At 38.7% G+C, this 10,628-nt stretch overlaps 1 protein-coding gene across 1 annotated transcript in view; it reads right to left on the bottom strand.

Moving 5' to 3' along the window:
• The window catches only part of ZBBX (zinc finger B-box domain containing), a 23,197-nt gene extending 16,426 nt beyond the window's left edge, over positions 1-6,771 (bottom strand). The window contains exons 1-6 of the mRNA XM_035902920.1: positions 6,704-6,771; positions 5,985-6,098; positions 4,311-4,404; positions 1,901-1,949; positions 1,617-1,726; positions 490-492 (exon numbers count right to left, since the gene is read on the bottom strand). Coding sequence (XP_035758813.1) covers positions 490-492; positions 1,617-1,726; positions 1,901-1,949; positions 4,311-4,404; positions 5,985-6,098; positions 6,704-6,771 — 438 coding nt within the window. The remainder of the gene's footprint in view (positions 1-489; positions 493-1,616; positions 1,727-1,900; positions 1,950-4,310; positions 4,405-5,984; positions 6,099-6,703) is intronic.
• Between the last annotated feature and the right edge of the window lie 3,857 nt (positions 6,772-10,628).

Here is a 10,628-nt window from a genome sequence, read left to right as displayed (position 1 = left end):
GCAGGAGCCAGCGCCCTCGCTACACGGACAGGGCACTCGTCCCAGGTGAGCAGTGACGAAACCAAGGGGGAAAACACAAGTTAAAAAAAAACAAACAAACAAAAAACAAACAAACAAAAACCTGAAGGAAGCAAAATCCCAGTGGCTCGGAAGCCGGGCAATCTTAACAGAAATTTAAAATCCACAGGTATTTTCTTTTTCCTTAAGGAAAACCATTAAAAAAAGACGCATACAAGTAAAATACCTGTTCCTCTCATTTTGAGCATTAGCAGCTCCAGCTGCTTTAATTTGCCATAAGAGCAATACAAATACTTCATCTCATGTACTATGGGGCGGGAGGGGAGGATCTAAGAGAGGCGCTACTTTTGTAGAATTAAAACATTTATTTTCTTATTCAACACTGGAACTACTCTATTTGCACACGTTACTTCAAAAACCGAATTGTATGGGGCTACCTCATATTTTGGAGGCTAAGTTTCCTATTTATACCTGCTAAAAGGCAAAATCTCCTTATTAAATATAAATCATCTCATACTTGACAGTACTAATTTCTGCTCTAACATAGCCGGCAAGTACCAACTCAGCAAGCAGTCAGAATTAAGAATGTGCCCTGGTGCTTACCAAAGCATTTAAAATTACAAAATATTCACGGACCACTCAGTTTTGCCCCATTTGCTTGCAACCATACATCTTATTTTAATCATATGGTAGCGTTCTTTAGTTAAGTAAGAGATCAGCCTTCTTCAGTCACATTCACATGCTGGGCAAATTAATAAAAATACAGCTTAAAGAAATGCCCCGTTAAAGAACTGGTAACAGTTCTGGTAACAGAATCATTTCATCTGTTTCCTTGCCATTCAGGGAGATCAGCGTATAAAAGCTCCCTTTACCTTCTGCGAGGTTATCAGAGCAAGAAATCCTAGAATTAAAGTGGGTATCACCAATGTATTTTGGGAAACAGGTGAAAAAAAAACTTAGTACTTTAATTTCAATTCTAGCAAGATATTTAGATAAAGTAGGATCAAATTAATCTCAAATACGTAAGTACTTTTTCCTCTTTTTAAGTTGCTGCACATCTAGCAGTCAATACGGCACCTAAAGCTGACCATCTTAGAGAAGTCTTATTTCTCCCAGAGCAAACTGCAAAAATAAGGTATTAAAATTTTTCAATTCACCAGAAAAGCTAAGGGTAAAAGTTCAGACGAGCTCCTTGACTTTCTCATTTCACAGCAGCAATACTGCCATCAAAACGATTCCTTTTCCCCGAAGGGGCGGAGGCAGGTAGTACGACGACGTCCGCAGCCTACCACAATACGACGGCGCTGTACAGAAAGGCTAACATACAGAAAGCTAACGTAGTATTCACGCCTGCGTTTCAGGCACGCACATCCGTATTCCCATCTACAGGTCCCTTCAGGAAGGAGCCTGGAAGTGAATTCCAGGCCAGACAGCTTGTCTGTGCAGACCACACGCAGCTCACAGCCTGGGCAAACCCAGGGTAATTCGTTTTACAACATATTATACTATATAATGTATGTCTAGGTACTGCCACAAAGCTGCCATACATACACATTATATTCTGTGGCTATAGAGTAATTTTTAAATCATTTACTTACCAGCAGTGCATTCTTTATTTCAGGTGGTCCCCGCGCTACCCCCTTCTCTTCAGATTTTTCATGAGCTACAGCATTTGCCATTTCATGCTTAAATAGTTCTTTCACTGGCTCTGGGAGGGGAAAAAAAAAAAAAAAACCAAACAAAAAAAAACCAGACAGCCAAAACACCAAACACAGGACTCCAGTCTCCGATTTCTTTATTGCTTAATTGCAGCAATCTCCAAGAACGAGATACTCTATCAGAAGTTTGTGAATTTTTATTTAGTTAACAAAGATGTCTTTACCTTGAATCTGTTCTTTGAGTATTTGCAACCTCACTTTTCCTGAAGAAACCTATATGGAAGAGTATTTGCATACACATAAACATAAGGTACTGGAGTATGAATATTAAAAAGAAACCTAAGGTGCTAATGAAAATGAATAAAAGCATAACTTTTACAGAATTAAAATGTTACCATTACTAGGAAAATAGCTAAGCTTATATTTAAAGAGAAAAATCCATGTGTTGCTCATGACAGCCATTAAGTCTGTGACCAACTTCCCTCCCCATTCATGCAATGACGCTGTCCTTGTTGGCCCAGCCAGGTACATAGCGAGTGTTTCCACACACACAGACGTGCGGACTTCGTAACCACAGTGACTTAAGCTCAAACGTCAACCGGTGAAGTCTACTGCACATATAGGTACCTATAGTTTGTTGGGGGGGTGGTAGTGGTGGTTAGTGTCTTCCTTCTGCTTCTCCTCATTACCCTTCCATGATGTAGCACCGCGGTAACTGATCGTTTTCAACATTTTTGCTCCTCAGTTTTCCCCGCAAACAGTCCACACTGCACCCTCACTTCCCCCCTGCCACTCTCATGCATCTGCAGGCATTTCATTTTTGCCCTTTTGAGAATTCTACCCCATGCATCTTCTCCTTAGCCATCACAGCTGAAATCTGACATCTTTGAAGTAGTAACAGCTCTGAGTTCCTTCTCTCAGAGAAGGGGAAAGAGAAAGAGGTGACTTAAAGAAAACCTTTCATTCTGATCCTCTCTTCTACTCACAGGCAAGTAGGCAATTTTGTTGAAATTGAGTGTGTTGGCTGAGAAGACCTTCGCACCAAACTGCTGCTGCTTCAAAAGACTTCAAAGAGCAACTGCGATGGCTCAGTCCAAAGTTGTCATTGTCTGTTTTTCTCTTCAGACAAATAAGCTTTATTTTGGACAGTTTCAAATGGTCTCTCTTAATTACCAGCTCTCATTTCAACATAGCACACGTAGCACGGCTTCCAGAAAAAATAATCGTTAAGAGAAAAGTCTCCTTTTATGTCCCACTCAGTCCAGTGGGCATGCCTCTCCAGACACATCAATGTCTGCAGAAGCAAAGAGGAAGTATCTCTAAGTTGAATTAGTTTGGATTTGGGGCTCCTCTACAGATTTTTCATACTAATTCATGGAAGAAATAAAGAACATAAGTTCTGTTACCGCAATTGCTATTTTAACAGCACTCGTGAACATTAGTTGATGACGGATACACCTAATGCTTGCTTCCATGATGTATAAAGCCTCAAGGACAAGAGCCTAAGCTATTAAAATGAAGAATTTATTTCACCAGAGAATGAACCATTAAGACTAGGTTATTACAGATGGAAGGGATAACACTCCCTACAAGGTCCTGTCTTCAGCTTTTTAACCATTCCAATACGCTTGCCTGGTCCTTAATATTTTTTGAGAGTTTGAGCAAAATTGCCTTGGTCATTTCCAAAAGGAAATAAGGGGGAAATACCCCATTGTGTACATATTAAAAAGAAAACAAATTTTTCAATGACTTAGCAGGGAAGTTCTACATCCCTCCTTTTAGGTCTGAGCAGGGATGTCGTAGAACAAAAGTCAATTGATAAACCTAATCCACATTTTAAAACAGTCAGAAGCATTCAGTCTCGGTTCAAGAGAATGGACTGAGTCCAGTCCTTGTCCAAGAGACTACTTCAAAGATCCGTTTAACCTACACTTGACCAACTAGCATCAGTCCTCAGGGGGTGAACATAGGATTTTTCCAGCTACTATGGACCAAGAACCAAGTTGGGTCCTCAGTGCCCTTCTGTACTTACTGAAAGAAATCCAGAAGCATCATAAGATTATAGGACATGCAGAAGTTGGGGGAGGAGGGGGAGACAGAATGAACCACAGAATCATATGGGAGTTCTACTGTGAATGCAGATGCCATTACATAGTGACCGAGTTAAAGAAAAAACTTTAACTGTAGTATTTTTTCATGTGGTGTGCCTTTTTCATAGCTTTTATCTATGAAGATAGAGAACTTCACATGAAGCCTTGCATTTCAGATTCGTAACAGACATTAGATAAGGCCCAAATAATTTGAAAGACAGGCTCCCGATGAGTTCCATCTCTACCAAATTAGACTCTTACAATACTAAATCTGTAGACACAATTATATTCTCCTATCCATTGCAATCAAAAACCCAACAGATCACCAAACAAAACTTGATGTTCCTCCAGCTCAAAGGGAAACATAAGCTTGGCACAGAACAACAAACTATCAGAAATTTTACTCAGAAGGTACTCAACCTTTTTATTTTTACAGTATTTAAAACCCCCATGTTCTGTAGTGTAAATGTTTTAATGTTAAAACAAAACAAAACTTGTTTTGTTTTAAATAGCTTTACCTGCAAATATACTGACAGGTTACTACCTTATTATTGTTTTCTTTGCTTTGTGACAAAACTCGGGCTCGGATGGTCATCGGTCCTGCCTGTCCATATTTCCAATAATAAGCACTTGATTTCCTATGAACCAAGAGCAAGAAAGAACTTACAAAAATATGTCTTCTGTAAGCAAAAGCAGCATAAATGTTTCCGTTCGGGTTTTTAAATAACAACAGAGAATCACACAAATAAAGTACTTGTCTATAGGATCATCAATTCCCCCAAACAAATATCTCCCTTCCATTAAAACCTCCTTCACATCTACTTTAATAGTAGTAAAAACATCACATGTATAAGAAAGTACTTATTTTTAGACCATCAAATTGGTCCAAGTTTTTAAACATAAGAAAATCCTATCAATTCTCTAAGGTTGGTTTTTAAAGAATAACAACGTAACAGAAGTACGCTTTAGGTAAGTCTTCATTATCCCAATTTACTCTAGGGCATTCATCCAGCGCAGCTAAAATGCAGCATCTTTTAATAAGCCAGGAATACATACCTACAACTAAGATTTCAGTGAAGATCAGTTTAGTTATTGACTACTATGACGAAAACGGTAGATAGTGTAGAAGAGTTTAAGGCGAAGGGAGATTAAACGGTGATTTTCAGCTTCAGCACACCGCATAATACACTATTGCATAGTGTTTAGCAAGCATTCAAATGCCTGATCTACTTCGTTTTACAGAAAACCAAACATAGTGCAAAGCAAACTAAAGCATACAAAACAAGGGGTAAAGAAAACATGTAGGAGGGAAGAGGGACAATCTTCCCAGCACTGGTGCAAACGCCAATGATTCCTGTCACTTAACTCACCACAAAAACACTATCAGGGTTTGCAGGTACAAGGTCATGAGAACAATAAAAGAAAAAACTGCATGAGAACAATATGGGGAAAAACATGCCGTGCACTATCTGGAAAACACTGCCTCAACAGCTCAAGCAAAAGTTTACAGAGCTGCAAACAGCAGGCCCTTAGCATTACCAAGACTGAGGCACTAAGGTATCCAAGACACTCGTGTCTCCAGCGACAAAATATGTCAGGCAGAAGTACAAGGAAATGGAAGCAGATGTTGCAGAGATTTGCTAACATTCAGAGTGAGCCAATAACACAGCTGAGACTGAAACTTCCACCCTAGCGCTTGCTTCATTACATTATGCTTACTTTCCCAGCCATGTTTCCATCACACAGAAAATGTCTTTCCAAGAAGCTACACAGATGCATGCAAAACAGGATCAAAGCGATATTAAGAACAGCAACTTCTTCAGAAACGTCAGAAATGAGACTGAAATAGCGGAAGAGAAACTACTTTGTCTCCTGCTTTAAAACAAAGGTGAAAAATCCAATCAGACAGGGAAAAAAGGGAGAAGAAGGAATAAATGAGCAAAAGGGATCTCTGCCTCTGAAGGAATATCCCTGCCAGGAAGGATTTATTTGTTTACCTCTTAAAAAAAAAAAAAAAAAAACACTGAATTTCACATGGGAGTTTAAAAATAAGAAAGTCACAGGGTAGCAAGTTAATCATTGGTAAGAAAGACTGGGGAAAGGAAACTGAACACTACTGTGAATTCCAAACGTTGCAAGAGATCCCATCTGGGGCAGGGGTAGGTGTGGAGGGAGCATCTTATTGAATTCCTTTTTCTGAAACAGAAATTTAACTTACTTTCTCTCTTCTTTTTCTCTGCTCATGTTTGACTGTAGTTGCCGTAATTTCTTCTCCATCTCTTTGTTTTCTGTTTCTAACTGCATTTTCTCCAACTGTAATTCTCTGACAGTTCTGGAGAAGTAGTAAAATATTCATTAGAAATTACATGGAAGACAATAAGGTACCCGAAGAAGTTTAAAACAGCAAGGGGGGGGGAAAAAAAAAAAAAAAAAGTTGAAAAATTTGTCATTAAAGGCATGTCACTCTTCTATCTCCCAGCAAGACTGAAAACAATCCTGGAAAATTTAGGCCAGGTCAGGTGCCAACTCCATGGACCCAAGAATATCTCATTACAGAGGGGTATGCTGACAGTGATATGACTACTCCAGTAAAAACTTCAGAGTGGCCAACATAAAACTGATACAACTGTGTCTGGCTTCGGAAAGCTTTGTCGCTTAGTTATACTAAAATAAACTATCCCAATGAATCCTTTAGTATTGTTTGCTTACAAAGTATGTATGTCAGATATACAGAGCTGTAAGACATGTAACTTAAAGTAGATTAAAGCCTAAGAAAAGAAAGGCTTAAGGATAAAAGCATAAGGAACATACTGAAAATAAACATACGGTGATACTTCTTGCTTTTACACAAATAAGCTCTTCTACTTAATGTTGCATTAAAACTTATTAAAAGTGATGAAAAAACATCTCTACCACAATCAGATAAAGTGCACTTACTTTGCTTTTGATCTCACCGAGGTTCCAGTTTTTGAGCCTGGGAGTATTACAAAATCATTGATGTTCATGACTCCCAGTATAATCTCCTCTATAAGAAAAAAAGAATTTCAATTATCTACAGTTAGCAACCTGTTGAAATGGGAATTCGATTGAAATTAAAACAGTAAAAACTTGTTACAAATCTAAAAACATTAGTGTACAGCAGGAGAGAAATGGAGCGCAGGACTTGCTTATATGAAGTGCCAATAAAATCCTAGAGCAACTCTGAATTAAATTTAACGGAAAGAAAAACTTTTTATTACATTTATGATACCAGGGAAAAGATTTACTTGTCTCTTTCATTTGGGCAATTCCCTAAAGTTCAATGAAAGCAGTTTAATATTAAATAAAATGCACAGCTTTCTTGAACCAGACCCGTAGCAAGCACAGAGGAGAAAATTGTTTCAATGGCTATGAAGTCAAACCATCTCAACTGATTTGAAAAGATAAATGTCTTCTGTCATATACAAATTGATACAAAGGAATACAATAACTCTCAGAGCAGAGTTATTCCCTACTCTAAAACTTCAAGACAGTGGTATTTTAAAGACAATTTTTTTCCCCCCCCAGGTTGTAAATACTCTTCCAACAAGCAAGTTCACGCAGCATGGAGTCCAAACTGAAGCTTAACATCCATACCCTCCCTGAGCTAGAATGTTTGCAGTATAGCTAGTACAGACTAAGCAGGCTGATGGAAGAAACATGCCAACACTTGATTTCAAGCACGGTGCCAAAGCTGAACATTTATGTGTGCTGCTGGGATGCATATAGAAAAGGGAAAAAAAACTTTATAGTCCAGAGACTTAGAGCTAACAGGACGTTTGGAAACTCTTCTTCAACCATTGGCTATCAGATTCCAGATGAAAGCAGGACCTGAGATGATGTTGAGACACTTAGTATTTGAAATACATCAAATGTGTAACTGAGGTCAAGAGCAAAAGCTCAGCTGCCTGTTCACACATAAGCCTGAAAATGAACATTAATACAGTTAAAATGTGTCCAAATAATGCCCCTGTCCATGAGGAGAAACTCATGTCAATGGCACATTAAAAACAGTTAAAATATCTGGTGCCACAGAACCTAAAAGCAATGACATTTTAGTGCTGACAGTAATGACAGATGTGTGCAAAAAACATGTTTCTCACTGTGTCAGAAAAACCAAGCACTCCGTTCTTTCATATAATTTCAAAACAATTATTCTTTTATCACATTCTAAAATAAAAGACGATTCTATTAACTTTGAATAGAAGATGGTTCTTCCATCGGCAAATGTGTGCTAGCAGAGCTGGCGCGTCTACACAAGCAGGGATAACACACTGGTTTTGATGTAGCCCGAAGTAAAATAGCCTAATAGTAAAAATGGAGGTAAATGACTGAAGCCAGTCTACCAAGCTCAAGGAAGAAAAGTAGTTAACTTGTATAAATGTTTGGTTTTGGGTTTTTTTTTTTTTTTTCCAAACTTCAACATATTCCACTGGAAGCAAATATTTAAAAATGTAACTTAAAAGTTGTGATAGTATCACAGATAAAACCATCTACAAAGTTACAGGAATACAGTAATACTGGGTGGGGAAAAAAAAAGCATCAGGTTATAGATAACATGGGATACAGACAGACAGAAGGTGATCAAAAACCTGAATTGTTCTGAGAAAATACATGAATTCTTCTAATAGGTATTGGAGCATAATTCAATTTTTATAAGAACAGCCGTTAAACACTGAGACTGTAACATTCAAAGTTAAATATACACCATTTGGGGAAATATGCACCCTTAGCTCATAAGACACCCTTAAGTACCCAAGAGATGGGCTGTCAGGGAAGTCCCCCAAAGGCAAGTACTAACATGGGAAACCCAAACTGCCCAGAAACAAACTCCGTACTTGGAAGCAGACTTGTAATTTAAATACAGAATAGAGTTCCCTTTTTCTGTGTGTTTTTTGTCTACCTATGAATCCTTTTCTGTTTCTAACGTGTAAGACAAATTTCCAGTGAGGCAAAGAGTAAAGCAACTTATCAACATAAACAAATCAAGCATTAATTATCCACATCATTTCTGCCTGCTCCTCTACACACACTGGTACTCAAATTTCATCATTCCAGCAGATTCCTCTGTGCTGCTAATGGATATACAGCGCAACTCAACAAAACAAAAGTGTTTCTGCTAAATGAAATTTAACTCAATTTAAAGTCTGCGTACCTAAATGAACACAAATCCCATACACACTATCTCAGCTTAGCTCGAATTTCTTCCTAATCAATTTAAAGTTAGCTTTATAACTTAAAGACAGCTGAAGATGGGTGCAGTTTATTTCAAACTACAAGAGTTTAACTAGAGCAGACTAAATTCCAACAGCTTTCTCACATCAATAAACCCATAAAATCCAAAGGGATACTACCATATATGTAATAGCTCACATCCAATTATCATAACCATGAACATGGATTTCATGCTAGACTGAGTCTTATTCACTTACCAATAATTCAAACTAAACTATTTCCTTTGAAGAGGAATTCTTAGTGTGACAAAGAATTTGTCTAGCATTGCTCTCCACCCATTTGCTGTTAATTATATCAACTGGGACTTCTGGTCCTTCCAAACAATGCCTTTTAACATTTCACTAACTGGTTAAAAAAAAAAAAAAAAGAAAGAAAAAAAGTTACATTAAAAAACAAAAACCCCAGACAAACTTTGTTTGCCTTTGTAAATCTGCTCCTAGCAGCTAGTCTAAACCCAGCAGTCAGGTATGCTAACCTCAGTCTCTCGAGATAAACTCATATTCTCCATGCCCCAATATCTGCGACATCAACCATTTCACACTTCACTTTTTATTTTTAAAAAAAAATTATCCATTTCTGTGTTTAATGTTGTACAAGATGCATAAAGTAAGATCATGAAAACCAAATTAAAACAGCTAAATGATACCCTCCCTAGATTATTTACCCGTACTTAGCAATTTTGTCACACACTGGAAACATGTATTGTCTCAACCACTCTAACAAGTCATCACCTATTTCTACCAGTTGTGCATCTTCACTGTTTAACCAAAACCTATGATTTCAACTATATTTTAAGTAACTTCAAACACAAAAGGCACTAGCAGAATGGTCTGTCTCTCCATACTGTCTACTCAAAAAAAAAAAACCCAAAACAAAATAAAACAAACAAACAAAACAAAAAAACCCCCACACATTACACATGTTTCATGAGGTAAATGCCTTATCACCCACGTTACACAGCTACAGCAATTGCCCTGTGCACTCCTGCAGAAGCGCTGCCCCAGAGTAAGCAGAGCAAAGGAATTAGCAGGTGGGGACAAGAACAGGTGAATAAATGGAGCAAAGACAGTACTTGCCTTTAGTACTTTTATCAAACCCTAGTCTCTGCTCAGCAAGTTTTACCGATTTCAGTCAGTCCAGACGACAGCTCTAGGAAAACAGAGCAATGCACAAGGGCATTAAAAAAAAACAAAACAACATAAACACACACACACACGCTGCCAAAGCAGCGGGCTTTTTGTTTTCGTTCCCGATGTTTCCCTGTTTTTCAAGACGACTGATGAAAGGTAAGAAGGACAGGGAAGAAGGAAACAGCTTAGAACTGTAACCTAAAACCTAAACAGAAAGCCGTGAGGGGGAGAATAAAGAGAAAAGCGTAGGGGACGAATACAAATTCAAACTGCACGGGGACGTGGCGAGGGCGCTCCCGGGCAGAATCTGGGGGCTCTTGCCCCTGCCCCCAAATATTCCCTCAGCCCTTCGGTACCGGCCTCGTGGCGGGCGGCAACACCCGGGGAGGGACGCGCTTGCTCGGGCGGGAGCCTTCGTCCCTGAGAGGAACCCTCCACGGCGGGGCCGCCCCCCGCGCACCGGCCCCCTGACACAGGCT

Source organism: Egretta garzetta, unplaced genomic scaffold (assembly GCF_000687185.1).
Source record: "Egretta garzetta isolate BGI_Z169 unplaced genomic scaffold, ASM68718v1 scaffold221, whole genome shotgun sequence".
Taxonomy (NCBI): domain Eukaryota; kingdom Metazoa; phylum Chordata; class Aves; order Pelecaniformes; family Ardeidae; genus Egretta; species Egretta garzetta.
Note: the sequence above shows the minus strand (reverse complement) of the source record. Positions and strands in the feature narration are given on the sequence as shown.